The sequence below is a fragment of the Molossus molossus genome, unplaced genomic scaffold (genome assembly GCF_014108415.1).
Source record: "Molossus molossus isolate mMolMol1 unplaced genomic scaffold, mMolMol1.p scaffold_m16_p_2, whole genome shotgun sequence".
Lineage (NCBI taxonomy): Eukaryota > Metazoa > Chordata > Mammalia > Chiroptera > Molossidae > Molossus > Molossus molossus.
The window spans coordinates 19,244,360-19,267,193 of record NW_023425355.1 but is presented as its reverse complement, the minus strand read 5'-3'; the positions used below and the strand labels follow the sequence as shown (position 1 = coordinate 19,267,193).

The 22,834-nt window shown below is 34.8% G+C and overlaps 1 protein-coding gene across 3 annotated transcripts in view; it reads right to left on the bottom strand.

Moving 5' to 3' along the window:
• PCDH11X (protocadherin 11 X-linked) overlaps positions 1 to 22,834 on the bottom strand; it is a 770,886-nt gene that overhangs the window by 100,760 nt on the left and 647,292 nt on the right. For all 3 annotated transcript variants that reach the window (XM_036270518.1, XM_036270519.1, XM_036270520.1), the window contains one exon: positions 20,011 to 20,034. In XM_036270518.1, coding sequence (XP_036126411.1) covers positions 20,011 to 20,034 — 24 coding nt within the window. The remainder of the gene's footprint in view (positions 1 to 20,010; positions 20,035 to 22,834) is intronic.

Sequence of the window (22,834 nt, the reverse complement as noted above, 5' to 3'; positions counted from 1 at the left end):
AAAAAAAAACAAAAACAATAAAGAAAACAAATTTAAAAAAAAAAATGGGAAAAAAATAGCAATCAAATGTGACTGGCTAAACAATATTTGGTATATAGATATGATGAGATATTATTTATCAATAAAACTCTACTGAACTGTACACTTAAAATGGTTAAGACGATATATTTTGTGTAAATTTTTTGTCACAATAAAAAAAAACACAAAACCCACAGGAATTGAAGTACTGATATACATGCTATAATGGGGATGAAACTTGAATGTATCTTGCTAATTTAAAGAAGACAGTAACTGAAGATTCCAAATAAATAATTTCCTTTTATTAAATGTTCAGAATAACCCTGGCTGGTTTGGCTCAGCGGTAGAGTGTCAGCCTGCAGGCCAATGAGTGGTGGGTTTGATTTCAGCTAAGGGCACGTACCTTGGTTGTGGTTGGTCCTCGGCCTTGGTCGGGGTCATGGGGAGGCAACCAGGTGATGTGTCTCTCTCACATCCATGTTTCTCTCCCTCTCTCTCTCTCCCTCTCTCCCTCTATCTCCCTCCCACTCTGTCTGAAGATAAATAGAAAAATATCCTCAGGTGGGGATTAAAAAAAAAAAGTCCAGAATAGGCAAGACAATAGGGACAGAAGTAGATTAACGGTTGCCTAAAGCAAGGGGACGTAGACTGGAGTTATTAGAGGTGAATGCTAGTGGATATAGAGTTTCTTTCTGGGGGTGAGGAAAATGTTCTTAAGTTAGATTTTGATGATGATTGCACAACTCTGTAAATATACTGAAAACCACCAAATTGAATATTTTAAATGAGCAAATTTTATAGTATGTAAATTATATCCCAGTGAAGCTGCTAAAATTTATCTATCATCTATCTATCATCTATCTATCTATCATCTATCTATCTATTATCTATCTGTCTCTCCATGCATCTGTCTTACAGACTCACTTTTCAAAAAAAACCTTTTTCTTTATTGATCTTAGAGAGAGAGGAAGGGAGAGGGAGAGAGAGATAGAAACATTCGATGAGCAAGAACATTGATTGGCCACCTCCTGCATGCCCCCCACTGGGGATCGGGTCCACAACTTGGGCATGTGCCCTGACTGGGAATCGAACTGATGACCTCTTTATGCATGGGTCAATGCTCAACCACTGAGCCACACTGGCTTGGTCAGACTCAACTCTAAAGAGTAAAGTATGGAAAGGGAAAAACAGCAACTTTGCAAAGCTGGCAGAAATCACCTTAAGCAAACATTCAAGATAATAAAACCAGTGATGTCATATGGATATCATGGACTCCCTGGTATAATGTGTCACAAACAGGCATTTCAGCCTTGTTATTCTTCCCCAGAACCCATAACTACAGCATAATCATAAGACAGACATCAGACAAACCCAAACAGAGGGTCAGTCTAGAAAAAACAGACCAGCACCCTTCAGAATTATTAAGTTTATGAGAAATTGTTACAGATGATTGGAAAAGACAAAAGAAACAGGACAGCTACACAGGCACTCTGTATTATCTTCACAGATTTTCTTTAAATAAAAATTATTCCAAAATAATCAACAAGTTTCATGATAATAAAATATGAGAAATATAGTACATGTGACTCTTACACTTCCAATTCACAAATCATTTGATTAAACAAATACAGCCCTGGCCGGTTTGGCTCAGTGGTTAGAGCATTGGCCTGCAGACCAGAGAGACCAAGGTTCGGTTCCCACTAAGGGCACGTACCTTGGTTGCAGTTCATCCCCAGCACTGGTTAGGGTTTTGTGGGTGGCAACCAGTCGATGTGTCTCTCTCACGTCGATGTTTCTCTCTTCCGCCCTCTCGCCCTCCCCCTCTATCCGAAGATAAAGACAAAAATGTCCTCGGGTGAGGATAAAAAAACAAACAAAAAAACCAAATACAAACTGATTATTTCAGTGCAGTGGTAAAATTATAGATAGTAAAATATAGCTTTTGCTCTTAAAATGTATATATGATAAACATGTTTTCATTTCATGCTTTCCCCCTCCCATGATAAAACATATTCATGTTAAATTAGCGGCACCATCAAAGTACAGAATGTAAGAGGCAGTATCACTTGTGTTAGAATTTGGGGTGATACATTTTAGCAACATGTTGGATATAATGTAATGACTGCAATAACTTGTATAATATACAACACAGAAATATATCAGTTATGCAAATTAGATTGAGATTTTATGTAAGAAGAATACACAGCTTATTTGCAGTGTATTGTTGGCTCCTCAGTGTTCTAAGCCTTTGTAAACTAACTCGACGTCCAGTTTTCTGGTCTTGAAGAACTACTTTTCTATTTATGTACTCACACCCCCCTTCAATGCAAAACTGTTCATATGCATCATGATCATGAAAAAGCAATACCTGTATCACACGTGAAAGACAGACACATTTTTTCGAAGCCAAGGGCAGTCTGTTGGTCAAACAGCAACACAGCCCCATTTCCCACCGCAGGAACTTTGACTTTGCCGAATACCTCAAACTCTAAAGCATTGAGAAAATGCCATTTTCCCAGTAATCCTTCACTAACTCTGACTGTCGCCTATAAAAGGTAATGAATCGTTTAGCTGCAGAGAATGTCAAACTAGGCACATGCGTAATAGTAAGGATTCTCTTTGTCTTTATGTAATTATGGTAATCCACGTGTCAGTGTAAATTTATAAATTCACCCTGTCGTTTTTTTTGTTTTTGTTTTTTTAAAAACAGATTTGGGATTATCATAATGTCATACAGAAAGCCTACAAGAGCCAGAGAATTAAGTTTGAGTTTAGTTGCATGTCATAGGACTTCAGAGAATTTAATAAACACCCTAATAAAAGGATAGGGAAAAAAAGACAATTAATGTACATGTTTCACATCTTTCTTCGACACACCACATACACTAAAAAGTATCAAAGGATGAGATCAGAAAGAAAATGCTATGTTTAATGCTTAGTGTCAAGTTCTGAATTTAGAAACAATACGGTGTTCCCGTTAAAATGCAAATATTGCTGCCTGATTCCTAAAATGACGTTCTTCTGTATAATTAACAATCAAGTTGACACTATGTATAAGGAATCCATACACATAAAAGCTTGGAGACTAAGAAAAACAGAATAAAGGAAGAAAGTCACTATAAGCTTAATAAAACATACATGAGTATGAGAGATAGTATAACCACAGATTTATATGCATTAATTTCCATCAAAAATTTGCTTACATTTAAAAATATGCACAATTATGCAAATTAAACCTTGCTACCTGGCTGATCATCTTTAGAGTTAGACATTAATTGAGTTAACAGAGAAGCTAACTTAGTTAAATATAAAAGCCAAATGGTATACAGTTACAAGACTAAAGGGTTCAAAATACATTTAATGGTTATAAGTTTCTGTGATAAACTCATTAAAAATTATCTCTCCTGATTTTTACCTTAAATATATATGCCTAAAAATATGGATAATGGTAAAAAAAAACAAAAAACACAAACAAACAGAATCACACATCCAACTTTATTTTTAAATGTCATAGAAAAATATTTCATGGATTAATGAAACACAAGGCACCTCTTTATTTATATTTGGAAAAAAATACAATAAAATAATAATTTTTGCCTAAAAGTTAAGAAAGCATCCAGTAAAAGGAATAGTAACAGGAAAATAATAATTTGATCTTTATATTAGCATAATATTGAACACCAATAATGTCCAAAGGATGATACTAAGTTTTTTGATGCATTAATTCATTATATCCTCAACACACTGTATGAGGTATTTGCTACTGGTATTTATATTTTACAAGTGAGGAAACAGACGTTAAGAGGTTAAATGGGCCTCTGCTAAGGAGAAAGATGAGTGTCTATCTGTATTTTGAAACGCAAAGGAAAGGAAATACTTGTACAGCAAGTCAGATTGTAAATTGGTAATGAGTCATTGAAAATTGATCAGGATTTACTATTCTAAAAGCCTGAATGAACCTGCAGTGTCAGAAATTATCCCAATTTCCAAGAGAGTTCTTGACTTTCTGGGATAGATCTCAAAGGTAAGGAAATTGTCCTGGGTTATCGCAAGGACCCAATGTAGTCTCAAGGGTTCTTAAATGGAGAAGAGGGAGGAAGAAGAGTCAAAGCTAGAGAGATGACATCATGAGAAAAACTCAATCAGCTTCTGAGGGCTTTGAAAATGGAAAGGGATTGTCAGTCTGTACCCCACTTCCACGTCTCTGGGACTACCCCATTACTCAGACTGTTATGTTCATTATATTCTGTATATAAGTGAGATCATGTGGTATTTGTCTTTTTCTGCTTGGCTTGTTTCACTTAGGATAATACTTTCCAGGTCCCTCCATGTCGTCTCAAAGGATAAGAGATCTTTCTTTCTTACAGCTGCATAGTAATCTATTGTGTATATGTACCACTGCTTTTTTATCCATTTGTCTACTGATGGACATTTGGGCTGTTTTCAGACCTTAGCTATTGTAAATAGTGCTGCTATGAACATGGGGGTACATTTGTTCTTTCTGATTGGTGTTTCAGGTTTTTAGGGTATATTCCTAGAAGTGGGATTACTGGGTCAAATGGCAGTTCACTTTTTAACTTTTTGAGGTAACCCCATATTGTTTTCCATAGTGGCTGCACCAGTCTGCATTCCCACCAGCAGTGTACTAGAGTCCCCTTTTCTCCACACCCTCACCAACACTTGTTGTTGGATGATGTGTTGATGGCGGACATTTTGACAGGTGTGAGGTGGTACCTCATACTGACATCCCTCAGAAGAGGGGATGGGGGGGGGTGGGAAGAGATAAACCACAGAACTTATATGCATGTATGCATGAACAATGGACATGGACAACAAACTGGGGACAGGGCAGGGAGGGGTGGAGGGGGGAATCAGTGGGGGGAAAAGGTGAAACATCTGTAACAAAAATAAATCAATTAAGTATAAAAATAAATAAATAAAATGAATTAGGAAAAATAAAATAAAATACTTTTCTCAACTTCAAAAAAAGAAAAGAAAATGGAAAGAGGTCGGGTCATGACCCAAGAGTTCTGGCAATCTCAAAAAACAGGGAAAGGGAAAGAAAATGGATTCTCCTCTAGAACTTCCAGAATGCAACACAGTCTAACCGATACCTTAATTTTATCCAAGTGATATACATTTGGGACTTCTGCCCTCAAGAACTGGAAAACAATAAATTGATGTTTAAAGACACTAAGATGGTGATAATTTGTTATAGCATTAATAAGAAATTAATACCAGTGAAAAGTTGCCCTAATGTGCTTGATTATTGTACTAGAAATCAAAATGTTATTTAAAATGTTGCTCATATGTCGACCCATGCACCAAGAGGTCACCAGTTCAATTCCCGGTCAGGACACATGCCCAGGTTGTGGGCCTGATCCCAGTTGGGGGCATGCAGGAGGCGGCCAATCGATGTTCTCTCTCATCGATGTTTCTATCTCTCTCTCTATCTCTCTCGCTAAAATCAATAAAGAAAAATTATAAAAAAATAAAATGTTGCTCACAGATATTCATTAGAAATCTGTTAATAAATTGACTTTAAAACAGAGAAAGTATGCAACTCCTGAAAAGATTGGTAAAATTTACATCCATCTATCTGTATCTATATCATCTAGATCTATATATGCAAGAATATATCCATAGCAAATAGACAAATAAATATTCAAGAATTAGTGAGCAGCTACGAAAACATAATTCCAAAAGCATGACCAGTTTTCTACGTGCCTGCTTATTTGAAGAAAACACTAGTAGGTCTAACATGCTCTTTTCCAAACCACTGAAGGGACAGTGTCATTTGGTTTGAATCACCTGTGTTATTCATGTGACTATTAAGTTACATTTTTAAATCTTAAAGACTAAACTAAATTGTAAAGAGAATGTAATCTAATTTCTTGTTATTACCTGATTGGTTAACATTGTTGGAGACTGTAGTCCTATCAAATTCATTTATAAACCACTTAGATGACTAAATTTTTAATAGTCACCTTCAATCAATTTAAGACACTTAAAATTTGTCTTTCCTAACCATACTTCAAGATTTTTATTTTTTAAAACTTAAATTTAATTATAGTGATAGTAATAAACTGTTTTATGTGAAAAATCTCTAAAAATAGCTCCAACTACATCAAAGCATATCATGCCCAAAACCCTAAAAGATGGTTTGCCCGGCCAGAGTGGCTCAGTGGTTGAGTGCTGACCCATGCACCAAGAGGTTACCAGTTCGATTCCTGGTCAGGACACATGCCCAGGTTGTGGGCCCGATTCCCAGTGGGGGGCATGCAGGAGGTGGCCAATCCATGTTCTCTCTCATCAATGTTTCTATCTCTCTCTCCCTCTCCCTTCTTCTCTCTAAAATCAATGAAGGAAAAAAAAAAAAAAAAACAACTCTAAAAGACTGTCTGATTATCAATGAAAGCCTAATGCTGTAGAAAATTTATATTCACAAACAAAACAGCCTTATAAAATTTTCTGAGACATGAACCTTTTTTTATTGACATGAAACTTTTTCATGTTATTGATATAGCAGAGATAACAAATGTGATTAATTATACATGTAAAACCAAAATACCCTACATGAATTGGGTATTCTATGTATCTAAGATATACAAATTAACATTTTTTAAGGAAAATGAGAAATTTCCTTCAGGATGCTATAGTATTGTTAGTTGAAGTAGAAATTAATGATAAAAGACATTTATAGTAATATAATTTAATATAAGGTTCATTTTGTAGCAAAAAAATCCAAGGTGAAACTCCTTTTATTCTAGTTCTGGTGATTATGCTTTCTACTTAAATTTCGGGTAAAATACACTGCATGAGAATGACATCTAGATTTCTCCGACTTCTTACCCTGTCATTATTTTCTTCATTTTATTTATAAGGAACTTATCATAATGAGATGAATAGATTTATCCTTGAATTGACTTTTATTTAATAAATTGTCATTTTCCATTATTGCAGATCTATGAACTTTTAACATCAGAAAAAAACTCTCAGTAAACTGTGTTCAATGCATTATATCTATTTTCCATATGGATGTTTACATTTTAAAATATAAGTGATGTTATATGCATGTATGCACAACCAATCGACATGGGCAGTAGGCTGGGGAAGACAGGAGAGGGAATGGGAGCGGGAAGGGGGAAAAGGGGGGGCATCTGTAATACTTTCAACAATAAAAAAATAAAATTAAAAAATATATATAAGTGATGTCAAAACTCTTTAAAGTTTAATTTTCCTTTTTATTAAGTGCCTTTAGGGCATATTAGAGAAAATAAGAGAGCAGCTGTTATGGATTAACTTTTCCATTTCTTTCAATTATCCTTAATCGATATTTTATTTCCTTTCTGAAAAAAATGTGTAGACTTTATAACCTCAATAAGTGTATTTTACACCAACTTTCTCATGTTACTTTTTTGCAATTCCCATATTTTTATATTACCTGTAATTTTAATTCTGTGCTGTTATAAAGAATCCACACATTAATTGGTACAATAAAACATGAACATTTGTTGAATCATATATCTCAGTTAATTATGAACATTTTTTCTCAGATATGTTATATTGTTATAACATATTCAATCACTACAAATAATGAAAATAAAACAATTCAGTAAATACTTACCTATTAATAGTTTAAAAATCTATATAAATTCATTCATATATAATTGATTTATTCTGTTCCAGATACTGCTCTAGGTATTGGAGATAAATCAGTAAACATGATAATACAGCTAGTCTTACCTAGTAAGATGATATAATTTATTAAACTTAACATAAACATAGTCTAATTGTTTTGTTTCCCTATTTCACAATTTATTTTTTTAACTTATTGAGGTGGCATTGGTTAATAAATTCATGTAGGTTTAAAGTGTACATCTCTGTGATTCATGATTTATACATGGCATTGTGTGCCCATCACCAAAATTCAAATCTTCTTCCGTCACCATATATTCGGTCCACTTTACTACCCCCATGTCCTTCCTTCTGGTAACCACCATACTAATGTCTGTATCTACGAGTTTCAATTTTATATCCCATATATAAGTGAAATTTTATGGTTTTTAGCTTTTTCTGATTGCTTTATTTCTCACGCTCTACCCATGTTGTAGCAAATAGCAGTGGCTCATCTTTTCTTATGACTGAGTAGTATTCCATTGTGTATATGTACCACATCTTCTTTATCCAGTCATCTACAGAAGGACACTCTGCTTGTCTCCATGACTTGGCCACCGTGAATAATGCTGCAATGAACACGGGGGTGCCTAGATCTTTGTAAATAAAAGTTTTCCAGTTTTTCAAGTAGTTACTCAAAAGAGGGATTGCTGAGTTATACGGTAACTCTATTCTTAATTATTTGAAGAATCACCAGACTGTTTTCCATAATGGCTGTACCAGTCTACATTCCCACCAGCAGTGAATAAGCTTTCCTTTTTCTCCACAACCTCCCAAACATTTGTTATTACCTGGCTTGTTGATAACAGCCATTTTAACAATTGTGAGATGTTATCTCATTGAGGTTTTGATTTGCATTTTGCTAATAGCTAGTGAAGTTGAACATCTTTTCATGTATCTGTTGGCCATTTGTATGTCTTCTTGGGAGCGGTGTCTGCTCAGGTCCTCTGCTCATTTTTTTAACTTTATTTTTATTGTTGGCATTATTGCAGATGTCCCCATTAACCCTCCTCCTTTGCCCACCTCTACCCAGTCCCCTCTCCCCTTCACTCTGGCCTTCACCACACTATTGTCTATGTCTATGGGTTGTGCATATATGTTCTTTGGCTAATCCCATCACCTCTGCCCATTTAAAAAAATATTTTTTATTGATTTTTAGAGAGAGAGGAAGGGAGAGAAAGAGAGAGAGAAATATAAAAAGTGAAACGTTTACTTCTTCCTTCTCAATTTGCATGCATTTTATTTCATTCTTTGTTTTGTTACTGTGGCGTATTACATTGATTGATTTGTGTATGTTAAACCATCCTTGTGCCCCTGGAATGAAAACCGCTTGATCATGATATGTTATTTTTTTAAGGCACTATTGTATTTGATTTGCTAGTATTTTTGTTCAGGATTTTTGCATCTGTATTTATCAGAAATATTGGTCTGCATTTTTATTTTTTGCATGTTATCCTTGTCAGTTTTTATTATCCATGTCAGGGTTATGTTGGCCTCATAAAATGTGTTAGGAAGTATTACATATTCAAATTTTTGGAAGAGTTTGAGAAGGATAGATATCAAATAGATCTATTAATAGTAAGGAAAATGGAAATAATTTTTTGTTCTATATTTCATTCAATTTTGCTCTAATTTTTATTATTTCCTTTCTTGTGCTGAGTTTGGGTTGCTTTTGTTCTTTTACTTGAAATTTTTCTTATTTTTTGAGATAAGCTTATAATAATATAAACTTCCCTCTTATTACTGCTTTTGTTGGATCCTAGAAGTTTCTATATGACGTATTGTCACTCTCATTTGTCTCTACATATATTTTGATCTCAGCTTTTGTTTCTTCTTTGACCCAGTCATTTTTTAGTAGTATGTTGTTTAATCTCCACATATTTGTGGATTTCTTTACTTCCTTTTTTGTGGTTGATTTCTAATTTTAAGACATCGTGGTCAGAGAATATGCTTGGCATAATTTCAATCTTCTTAAATTTGTTGAGGCTAGTTTTGTGACCTAACATATGGTCTGTTTTGAGAATGTTCGCTGTGTACTGGAGAAAAATGTGTAATCTGATGATCTGGGATGAAAGGCTTTGTAAACGTCAATGATGTTCCTTTGGTCTAATGTGTCAATTAAGGCCGATATGTCTTTGTTGATTTTCTGTGTGAATGCTCTATCTAGAACTGTCAATGGAACATAAAGGTCTCCAAGTATAATTGTGTTTCTGCCTGTTTCTCTATTTAGTTCTCTTAGTAGTTGCTTTATATATTTCAGTGCTCAATGATAGGGTGTTCATATATTGAGAAGTGTCATGTCTTCTTGATGTGGTGTCCCCTTTCTCATTATAAAATGTCCATCTTTGCCTCTTGTTACCTTTGTTATCTTGAAATATGTTTTGTCAGATATAGGTATGGCTACGCATGCTTTTCTATGGATGCTATTTGTATGGAGAATCATTTTCCATCCTTTCACTTTGAATCTAACTTTGTCTTTACAGCTTAGATGTGTCTCCTGAACACAATATATGGTTGGGTTTTGTTTGCTGATGCAATCTGCTACTCTGTGTGCCTTCTATACGCTCCTTGACTGAGCATCAAAACTTCAGTCCAGATATGTGCCCTGACTGGGAATCGAACTCGCAACTCTTTGGTGAATGATACAATACTCAACCAACTGAGTCACTCTGGCCAGGATTCCTATAGCTATTTTATCTTCTGTTTTCTGTGCTTCATTTGTTCTCTTCCTTTGGGTTTCTGGCTTTTGTTTGTTTGTTTGCTTTTTTCCTATATTCCATACTTCTTTACTCTATTACCTCTTTTTCTATGCTATGTGTCTCAATTCTGTTTTTTTGTGTGTGGTTACCATTAGGTTTATGAAAAATAAAATTTGACATTTTCAGTAGTTCTTTTTCTTTTTAATGCATTTGATCTCCATCCTTCTTTGCAAACTCAGACTTTCAACTCTTCCCCTTTTATGTTGTCACAAAGTATCCCTGTTTATGCAGTAAGTTTGTTGGTCAATTTACTCATAGTTTTGTGTTGTTTTGTTCATTGTTTCAAGTAGAATAACCCTCTTGAGTATTTCCTGCAATGGAGGTCTTCTTGTGATAGATACTCTCAGCTTCTGTATGTCTGGAAAAGTCTTCATTTCTCCTTCATATCTAAACATAGCTTTGTTCAATAGTAGTTTGAATATTTGGTTTCACTCTAGCTTGTAGAATTTCTGCTGAGAAGTCTTCTGATAACCTAGTGAGCTTTCTTTTATAGGTTAGTTACTTCTTTTCCTTGGCTGCCTTGAGAATTCTTTCTTTGTCATTAATTTTTCACAGTTTTAATAAAATGTGCCATGGAGGCCTTTTTGGATTGAGGTAATTAGATGTTCTGATTTTTCTGGATTGGAGGACATGGCTCTCTTCATAGATTTGGAAAGTTTATCAATTTTTTGTTTGATTAGGCTCTCCATTCCTTTCTCCCTGTCTTCTTCTTTGGGTATGCCTATTATTCTTATATTGCTTTTTCTGATGGAGTCAGATAGTTATCATAGAGTTCTTTCATTTTTTATGCTCAAGCCTTTCTCTTCTTCTGCTGCATCATTTCTAGATTTCTATCTTCAGTATCACTAATCCTTTCCTCCATCTCGTCAGCTCTATTTCCTACGCTTGCTAGTTCATCCTTGATCTCTTTTATTGAGCTCTTCATCTCCAGAATTTCTGTTTGGCACTTTTTAAAAGTTTCCATCTCTGCGGTAAAGTACTCATTTTGTTTGTTGATTTGCTTTCTGAACTAATTAAGCTGCCTATTTTCTTGTATCTTGATGAGTTTTTCAGAACTGCAATCTTAAATTGTCTGTCATTTATATTACATATTCCCATCTTTCTAAGTTTGTTTTCTGTAGATTTTTAAATGTTTTCTTTCTGAGCTGCCTCGCTACCTTGGTTTTTCATGGTATTTGATGGATTCTTTCACTCTCCAGGCATCAATGTATATGTGGCACTTCTCTAGCAGATTAATACAAAGAGATATTTTTATTATTTTCCAGTAGGTGGTGCTGAATCACAAGTTTCTTAGCTGTCTTGCACATCGCTGACTTTTTAGATCCCCATGGGGTTGGAGGCTAAGTCAGGATTGTGCAAGACTTAGGAAACATACATTTGAAATATTTTATCATTAAAAGAACAATAGGACTACAACTACAAATACAGAGACAATTTGATCAAATAGTGTTAGAAGAAATCATGCAACTACCTATTTAAAAATAACCCTTTGTTTCAAAGTGACTTCATCTCTAGCTGCTTTGAAATTCAAACAATTGTTTTATACCTGTCCATCAAAAGTTGATGATTACTATTATCATGATCATCAAAATCAATATTTAATAAAGAGAAAATTCTTACTTAATATCACACACCCTGCCTTCTACGAGCACCCTTTCTTTCAAGAGCTATGTCAAAATTAATAAGAAAACCATTATATAATTGAAACATTTTGTGAAACTAACTAGAAGTAATAGTAATTTCTTTTTTTAAAATTTATTTTTCTTTATTGATTTTAGAGAGAGAGGAAGGGAGAGGGAGAGAGAGATAGAAACATCAATGGGAGAGAACATCGATTGGCCACCTCTTGCATGCCCCCCACTGGGGATTGGGCCCACAACCTGGGCATGTGCCCTGACCGGGAATTGAACCGGTGACCTCTTGGTGCATGGGTCGAGGCTCAACCACTGAGCCACACCAGCCGGGCAATAATGGTAATTTCTATAGTGTATGATGAGAATTAATTTCAGTAATCTAGTGCAACTAATTATTTGTATTAGAACTCTTTAGGACTAGTGTTTCCACTAATGATACTGATATTCAAAAGTAAATATTAAAGTAAGGCATATTTCTTTGATGGGTTAATATTTACCTATATTGTCTTCTAAATTGTATGTCCCCAGGTTTATAGTCATATCTTTGATCTGTTATAAAGTTCTTGTAAATATATTTTGGAGTAATAATATTTTTCCAAATACTTTGCAAATTTTTCCAGCACCATTTGTTCAATAATCATTCTAGTATCTCCCATCTTGATTATTTTCAAATTATATATTAACGTTAGATATGCATTATGGTCAGCTTTAGTACTATTTCATTTTACCAAAATGGTCTACCAGTTTCTGCATAGCTACCATCTTGATGTTTATTGTTAATGCTTTATATATTCTGACATTTGTTAACAAGAATCTTTCTCTTTTTTGTTAATCTTCAAAATATTTGGACTCTTTATATTTTAAATACATTAGAAAAAGCTTAAGAAGGCCTGAGTAAATATATTTAGAAAATGTTTAATGTGGTTTCTCTAATGTTTCCTATCTCTTCCTAGTTTTCTTGTGGGCTATTATTAAATTCAGAGAACAGCAGCAACTACTGACAGCAAAGAAAATACAGATTGTTAATGTGGTGTAAATTCAAACCCTATGAAGCATCAACAGTAGCTTTCTCCAAGCTACAAACTGTGAAAATATATTTTCTAACTCTCACTTGGATTTTGACTAATAGCTAAATATTGTATTTCACACCTTTACCAATAAGCCGTGATATAATTAAATTTGATTGTAGTTAAAATATAAAGCATTTATCAATGTATTTGAATGTTACTCTATTAAATAAGCATTGAATTTCATAACTTTGGAAGGTGTTTTCTGTTTTTAGTTTGGTGATATTTTGAATCACTAATAAGTGATTATCAAGTGACTAAACAATGTTTAAAATTGACTCTGGCACACCACACTATTTGGAATATAGCTGGTATGTCTCAGAAATATATCCTGTGAGCATGCGCACCATGAATACCCCATGTAGATGTTTGTTATATAAATATTTTCCATTTGTTTAGGATATTATAGGCTCTTATTTAATAGACTTAGAAATTCAGATTCTTACATTCACATTGTAAATTATATTACTAATCTTTAAAAAATTTTTTTTTCTTTATTGATTTTAGAGGGAGAGGAAAGGAGAGGAAAAGAGAGACGAAAACATTGATGCGAGAGAATATCGATTGGCCGCCTCCTTCATGCCCTCCACTGGGGATCGGGCCCACAACCTGGGCATGTGCCCTGACTGGGAACGGAACCAGCGACCTCTTGGTCCATGGGTAGACGTTCAACCACTGAGCTACACCTGCCGGATACTAATCTTTTAAAATTGGCCCTGGCCAGTTTGGCTCAGCAATTAGAGCATCGGCCCATGGATCAGAGAGTCCCGGGTTCAGTTCCTGCTAAGGGCACGTACCTCAGTTGCAGTGTGTCCCGGCCCTGATTGGGGTTGTGTGGGTGGCAGCCACTCGATGTGTCTCTCTCACATCGATGTTTCTCTCTCTCTTTTCCTCCCTCTCTCCCTCCTGCTCTATCTGAAGACAAATGCAAAAATATCCTCAGGTGAGGATAAAAAAAATAAAATAAAATTGAAAGTACTATATTTTATATGCACTGGGAGATAGACACTTTGCAGCCTTTTGCTCCAGTTCTGCAGTGATACCTACTGACTATTATAAAACACTATACGATACACTTTCAAATATCATTCATGTCTGCATGGCCTCTAGATTAACTAATGCCAATCAGTATTCTCTTCTAAGGGCTCCTCTTGAAAACTCCTCAAGAGACTCAAGGAGCAAACGGCACTAGGTTGAGCTTCTAAAGAGCCTCCAACATATTACACAAAGTCTGCAATTAAAAGTGTTGACTTTGATCTATACAATTCTTTGCTGCTTCACATTCAACTTTTTTTTTTTTTTTTCATCGCTCATGGCAGTAAAAATCAAGTAGAGTATTTTTTCCAAATGTTTTTTGTTTTCCTTTGAACTTTGACCAGCCAGGGGGAAAAGAGTCTCAGATGAGCAAGCATAAATTCAAGGGCTTCAAGGGCTTTCGCTTGTTTGTTTGTTTTTCTCCAAGGTATAATATCAAACAAATATATACCAAGGCCCCTTTTCTCTCTGCAGCCCAAACACAGCAATTAATCTTTGATATTTGAGAAGGATCTAAAGCTGTCTTGATATAGTAGCCACTACCCACACATAGCTATTGAGCACTTGAAATTAGGTTAGTTGAACTTGAGATGCATACCAGATTGCAAGGCTTCTTATAAAACAAAATCTAAAATGCCTCATTAATTAGTTTTATACTGATTACATGGAGGAATGATGATATTTTGGATATATTTGGTTAAATAAAATATATTACTAAAATTAATTTCACCTGTTTGAAAAAGCATTTTTAAATGCTTACCCCTAGACTAGCAGTTCTCAACCTGTGGGTCACGACCCCTTTGGGGGTCAAACGACCCTTTCACAGGGGTCACCTAAGACCATCGAAAAACACATATTTCCTATGGTGATTCGTAACAGTAGCAACATTACAGTTATGAAGTAGCAATGAAAATAATTTTATGGTTGGGGGTCACCACAACATGAGGAACTGTATTAAAGGGTCATGGCATTAGGAAGGTTGAGAACCACTGCCCTAGACAATTGCAAATGACAAATATGTCTTCCATTGTATTTTCATTGGCAGTTTAAATCAAAATCAACGGTAATAAACCACTTGAAATTCAAGACTCCTGGGCTATATTCTTTTTTTTTTTATTATTGATTTTAGAGAGAGAGGAAGGGAGAGGGAGAGAGACAGAAACATCTATGAGAGAGAACATTGACTGGCCGCCTCCTGCATGCCCCCCATTGGGGATTGGGCCCACAACCTGGGCATGTGCCCTGACCAGGAATGGAACCAGCAACCTCTTGGTGCATGGGTCGACGCTCAACCATGGAGCCATACCAGATGGGCCTGGGCTATATTCTTAGATTGACATTTAACTCAACAAGAAAGTTGCCTTTTCAACAATCAGTTTTTGTGTGTATCCTAGAAGAAAAAAAAAAAGCCTATTTGTAAAGCATCTTTCACCAAAATTTTCTGTCTCGTAAGAGACTCAAATTTTGACGTGGCATCTGCAAACGTAAGTAAAAAAATGTAATCTTTTACCTTTATTCATGCCAGTCAAATAGAATCAATTTTAGGACAATTCAGAGAAAAGTGATGTATATCAAACTTATGCTTCATCAAATGAAGATTCCTATTATAATCAGATAGAGCAAAAGTAAGTATTTAGAACTTTATAATGTTTATGGCTCCAGTTTGAGGCACGTTTTGCCAACAAGCAGCTGACTAATATGTCACGTAGAAAAGTCATGCATTTCACCTACAGGGATTTTAAAAAGATAAACAATATAAACCCAGAATACATGGTTTAAAGAATGCCTTTTCTATTCACAGATTTTTTTTTTTATCCTCACCCAAGGACATTTTTTACATTTAGTTTCAGATAAAGCGGAAAGGAGAGAAGGAGAAAGAGAGAGAGAGAAACATGGATGTGAGAGAGACACATCGACTGGTTGACACCCACATGACCCCAACCAGGGCCGAGGACAAACAGCAACCGAGGTACGTGCCCTTAGCGGCAACTTAACCCGGGACTCTCTGGACCACGGGCCAACACTCTAACTGCTGAACCAAATCAACCAGGCCTATATCCACAGATTATACACCGTTTCTAAACTATGTGAAGAGTTTTCATCAGAATGTCAACACTGCAGCACACCACCCATTTGCTAACTTTAACAACATGGCATTGCCTCAAAAATATACTAATTTCCCCCTTAGTCTACTTTTTTGTGATAAATAATATCAAATTTGTTTCTTTATTTCTTCATTATAAAAATAACATCAAAAAGCAATACAGCCCGGCCGGTGTGGCTCAGTGGTTGAGCACTGACCCATGCACCAAGAGGTCGCCGGTTCGATTCCCAGTCAGGACACATGCCCAGGTTGTGGGCCCGATCCCCAGTGGGGGGCATGCAGGAGGCAGCCAATCGATGTTCCCTCTCATCGATGTTTTTTTCTCTCTCTCCTCCTCTCTCTCTAAAATCAGTGAAGAAAAAAAAAAATTTTAATAAAATAAAACAAAACTGCATGTTGATTCAGTCCCATGGCCGGAGAACTTAATGAGATATTAAATTAGCATGAAGGAATTAATATCATGGCCTGTGCTATAAATTTGTCATTTGGAAACTTACATATGCATTTTCATTAACTCCTGGCCACGGGGAAAAATAATTTGTGGAAAAGCATTAATTTTCTTATTAGTGGACATATGAAAAACTTCATCTATGTCATGCATAAGGATGAATCATGGTTTATGTTCAGGAAGTCTTATTAACTAAGTAGTCAGATGAAGATAGGTAAAGAGGTTCATTTGGCTGAGAGACCATTTATTTTGCCCGTCTATTCTAAAATTTTCAACTTGACCTGCTTTCCTTCGACACTCTCATCCCTAAACAGTTTCTCCTGACTCAAAAATCAACAATTCAAGTCTAAAGTAATGAACTCCTGAGTTACAGCTGACCCTTAAGTACAAACAATAAATACTGAAATCTGGCTCACGAACAGATCTCTGAGTCATCTGAGGGCCAGAAGGGTAAGGGTTGTTTAATAAAACACTAACCATATGCCAAAAATCAGCTTGGATAACAGCACCACTATGGACAACAGACAAATGACTGCGGCTAGACACACCAGTTAGCATTCTACTGCTCAAACCCGAGACATCAAGGAAAACAGAAAATGCAATAGCTCAAACTCTCCCTCTGATGCTAAAACATGTTTCTCCCAAAAAGGAAAGAACACTTGCAAACAAATTCAATGAAAATTATTAATTTATAAATGTTTGTTCATGTATATTTTCCTTAGGAGGAGAGACAAAAGAATTTGCTCTGAACGAATCCATAAGTATATACAGGATTTGGCAAAAGTAGGTTTACAGTTGTGTGTACATGAAACAGAATTTATTCTTTTTTAATTATTGTATGATTTTCTGTACAAACAATTGCAAACCTACTTTTACCCCACCCTGTATTTGCAATTTCTTCTCCAGAAGTAGAGGCAATTCTCTTACTACTAAGAACTTCCATGTATCTATGTAATTTATTATGAAAGAAAGAACCTACTTTCTTATATTTAAGAAAATAATGTCATTCCTGGTAATCAGTCAGCTTTCAATAGAAAAGCTGAATGAATGAAATAATCTTTGTTTTATAAATTTATGATTAGGGTCACAGAGGGCTTTTTTCTCTTATGTACTAACATTTAATAATATGAAATGTGCCTAAGAAATTGTATAATGTGAGGTAAATAATAGCAAGTCTACTTCAAATGGAAAGCAGTTATACAAAATATGGCATGAAAATTGCTGTAAAATATAACCACAAAAGGTATTATGATGTTTCAGTGCAGCTTCACGTCAAAGCCCAACTGTATTATGAATATACTAAGTAAATTAGAGTAACATTTAAAGTATAATTGTAATCATCATTATGCATTGGTGTACTGAAGAAGGTTAAAAAAATCTAAGTAATATTAATGTCTCACCCAGTGAATTCTTATATTGTTTAACCTTTCTTTGCTTTAGTTCCCACCTCTGCAAAAATGGGGAAAATAATAAAACTTGCAGATGAAAATCTTGCAAGTATTAAAATAAAAACACTTATAGATTATTAGGGACAGTGTTTAGAAAATAGTATACACTCAAATAACTGTTGTTGGGTTTTGTTTATTATTATTATTATTATGTCCATGTTTCAGCATTGTGATTTTTCTGTGAGGCTTAAATCTAAATGGAGACTCAGAGTTAAATGACTTGGCCAGACGTACACATCTAGTCAGGTGCAGAACTATCTTTAGATATCTTTAAATTTTTTTTTTTGCCTTTATTGACTTTAGAGAGAGAGGAAGGGAGAGGGAGAAAGAGATAGAGACATCGATGCGAGAGAACATCGATTGACTGCCTCCTGCATGCCCCTCACTGGGGATCAGGCCCACAAACTGGGCATGTGACCTGACTGGAAATCGAACCGGTGACCTCTTGGTGCATGGGTCAGTGCTCAACCACTGAGCCATGCCAGCTGGACTCATTAGATGTCTTGACACAAGTTCAAATGCTCTTTCCAGTATACCCATAGATAGTTATGATCGAAACACCTTGAATTTGTATCACAGCTACAAACACATCCCCATGACTATGATATAGCTATAGTTCCTGAAGTATTGGTCAGGGGGCACCTAGAAACTACCAAGAAAAGAAGAGACGAAAAGAAAAGCACACGCCATGCATTCACTTTCATCGTTACACATATAAACACTGAATACCAAGACTTTCAAGAATCAGATATTTAGCTTGAAATTCCACTGGTTAGGTGACAGTCAAAAGTTTGCAATGGGCATTAGAACTTATTATATAAGATCTCAAAAGAGCTACCCCAACACAATATAGACGAGACCAAAGCAACATTTTCCAAACATTTAAAATACCAAAAAATAATAAAGTATGCCGTTAAGTACTGACGATATGTCAAAATAAAAGATTAAAAGTGAGGTTCTTTACATAATAATTTGGGTTTTTATGAGTAATTCCAGGAAGATTTATTCTTTGAGTACTATTTCTACTTGGTCAAAATATTAATGGATTATAAACTACATTCAAAATAAGTGTATGAAGCAAAATAAATTCTTTTTTTAAATAGTCAATGAACAATATGACAGATCCATCCCCAAATATGAAGTAGATGATAAGTAAATGGATACATATTTACAAGTGCAAATACACAAAATATACTGCAGCATTTTTCAAACAATAAAATTTTACACATTTAAACTGTTTAAATTTTATATTTAAAAAATTTATTTTCTATCAATCTTAACAGTATATATTCACAGGTAATCTACACATTATAAATTGGCAAAGAATATTCATATTATTTACAAGTTCACAAAGAATGTAAACTTTGATTATTTTGTGAGGCATGTACACGAGTATAATTAAGAGATCAAATTTCAGTAAACTAAAGAAAAGTAGAATTAAATCTTTAATACCTCCTCAGACAAAATGCTGAATATGCTTACTGTGTCAGAGGGAAAAAATGACTAATTAAATCCATAGATAATTTGAAAGTAACCACTGTAAATAAAAAAATGACTGACTGTAGGGTTATGGTAATTTTGCTTTCTAAAGATTAATCACACATAACGTGAACAAAGCATTATACAACCAACTAAATATCTTTCCTAGATATCAGTTCATTTTAAGCATACTAAAAAATGTGTTTGAAGTAAACAGTTGAAATTGCAATGTTTTATGAGAAATGAAAAGACCAAAAGTTCTTAAAACAAACACAAATCAACAATACATTTGAAAATGAAACATGCACCATGGTTATGGTTTGTGGTGATGTGTACCATACCTTTCTTTAGTCCAGGAATGAAAGCTAAAAAGAGAGTTTAATAAAGTTAAATGCATTATATTCATTTCAGTAAACAAAAATAAATTATATTACAATATAAATTCAACATCATCTTGCAGAGAATGAATGACGGTAGAAGACTGATAGACCATGAAATCTGCCTCCTGTAATATGTTTTTCTAAACTCAGAACAAGCCTATACTATATGCTGGCCTCCTGGGAAACAATGATGGGTCCTTAACCCAAAGGCACTGCATTGTTGAACACAACATTTTGTAAGAACTCAGTAGAATTTTTAGCTTCATTTCCTATAATAGCAAAGTATAGTCCCATATTAAAATTTCAGTTTTTCTCATTGACCCTCTTACAGGAAATGTAGTATAAGTAAAAAATATGTTTTTGGTTTAACAGTTTGCTCTGCCAACAGATCTGATGTGGAAAAAAGTGGTGGAAAAAAAACAAGAATCAACACACACTAATGCAAGGATCGCCCAATAGAAGTATGTTTTTCTTGGTTAAGTCACTTTTTCTATAATGCAACTATTTTCATAACTAGCATTTCATGTTTTTCACAATTAGAATATGGGAGATTGGAAATCATTTGCTACATAAATACATTTAGGCATTGCATTATGTGACTTCCTTCAAATCACTGTGAGATGATGCTTGACTTAGGACCAATGACGAAGTCCATTGTTAAAGAAAACAACTATGTGTTTATAAAAACTTGGATATATATTGATCTGGCCAAAAGATTCTCTGATTTATACTTCATAAAATTTCAGACCAGCACTAAAATATTATTTCCTGATAGATTTAGTAATATGCATCTAAGGATCGAAACTTTAAAGAGAAACATTTTGAACTTGTTTCAAAATCTTTTTTAAATAAAATTCAAATACTATGAAACTAAAGACATATTAAATGCTCAGAGAGAAGAAATAGGTCAGAGATAGCAAAATGAAGGTGAAAGTAGTATCCATGCAATGATGAGGATTAATGAAAGAATGCTATAAAACATTTTAAGTGTCACTGACATGGACTATACATTTATAGTTTATCAGAAAGTGTTTTATCTATAAGCAATGTAATTTAGTGGTAATACAAGCAGAAGTATAATAAACACTGCCTTTATAAGACACTATAGGTAGCATTGATTATTTAAATTTCACAACCCCTACCCCTCAAATATTGATTCTACTTCAACAAGTACTGTGAGTGCATGCGAACACACACACAACATATTGTGATTTATTATTGAAATTAATAATTAATTCTTGGAATATTTTATTTATTCATTTATTTATTTTAAATTAGACTTTTTTTTTCTTTCTTTATTGATTTCAGGGAGAGAGGAAGGGAGAGGGAGAGAGAGACAGAAACATGGATGAGAAAGAACATCGATTGGCCACCTCCTGCATGCCCCCCACTGGGGATCGGGCCCACAACCTGGGCATGTGCCCTGACCGGGAATCGAACAAGCAACCTCTTGGTGCATGGATCGACGCTCAACCAGTGAGCCACACCGGCCGGGCTATTCTTGGAATATTTAAATATAGAGTTTTCAGATATACTGAAGTGAAAAAGAAAGGCTACATTAGGGAGAGAAGTAATAAAGTGCTTGCTTTCATTTTTAAGACTGCAATTTCTGTGTAGTCTAAACCTTAGTTATCATATCCTTTCTAATTAGGAAACTGAAAAGGTCAGAAAAAAATGAATGTGATGAGTCTAGACTTATTTCTAAGGGTAAAGAGGTTCAAATGAAAGAAGCAAAACAAGGGACATGATAACAATAAAAAGGAAAAGAAACATTTAAAAAAACTATCTTTTGCCTGGCCGGTGTGGCTCAATGGATTGAACATTGTCCCATGGACTGAGAGGTCCCGGTTCCATTCCCAGTCAGGGCACATGCCCGGGTTGCGGGCTTGATCCCCAGTAGGGGATGAGCAGAAGGCAGCCAATGGATATTTCTCTCTCTCACATTACTATTTCTAACTGTCTCTCTTAAAAATCAATAAAAACATATTAAAAAAAGAAACATTTTATAATAAAAATGCAGCTCCTATTTAAGTCACATAAATTGCTAAAATTTATCATGATAACAATACCAAAACATGCTGTATTATTCTATACAGACATATTTTAATATTTTCTTTTTAATACTAACACAAATATTTAAGTACCTAATGCACACTAGAGACATCTGCCTAAATGTGAAAGAAAGAATTGCTAATAAATAGATAATGCTTGACTAGCTTAAAGGTCAACAGAGCACACCACAAAATTGATAGTGTTAGTATGATGTTTGTTGATGAATTATCATGCATCAATCTATAATTGCCATTTACTTCAGTAGTAACAATTGCAGTTATTTTATCATGTATAATTTTTGAGTCACATAATAAAGCTACTTTAATGAAATTTTAAAAGGTCATAATGTTGGTGGGTAAATAAAATTTAAAATCATTTTTAAGGCCATTTATTGGGAAATCGTCAGACATCTTTGCCACTAGAGTCAATTGAAGGATAATGTTTTAGGTAAGTATTAATTAAATAATTTTTTTTTTTTTTATCCTCACCTGAGGATATTTTTCCATTTTTTTGTACAGATAGAATGGGAGGGAGAGAAAGGAAGGGAGAGAGAGTGAGAAACATCGACGTGAAGGGACACATCGAGTGGCTGCCACCCGCACGACCAACCAGGGCCGGGGACAAACTGCAAATGAAGTACGTGCCCTTAGCGGGAACCGAACCCGGGTCTCTCCGGACCGCAGGCCGATGCTCTAACCGCTGAGCCAAACTGGCCAGGGCAATTAAATAAATA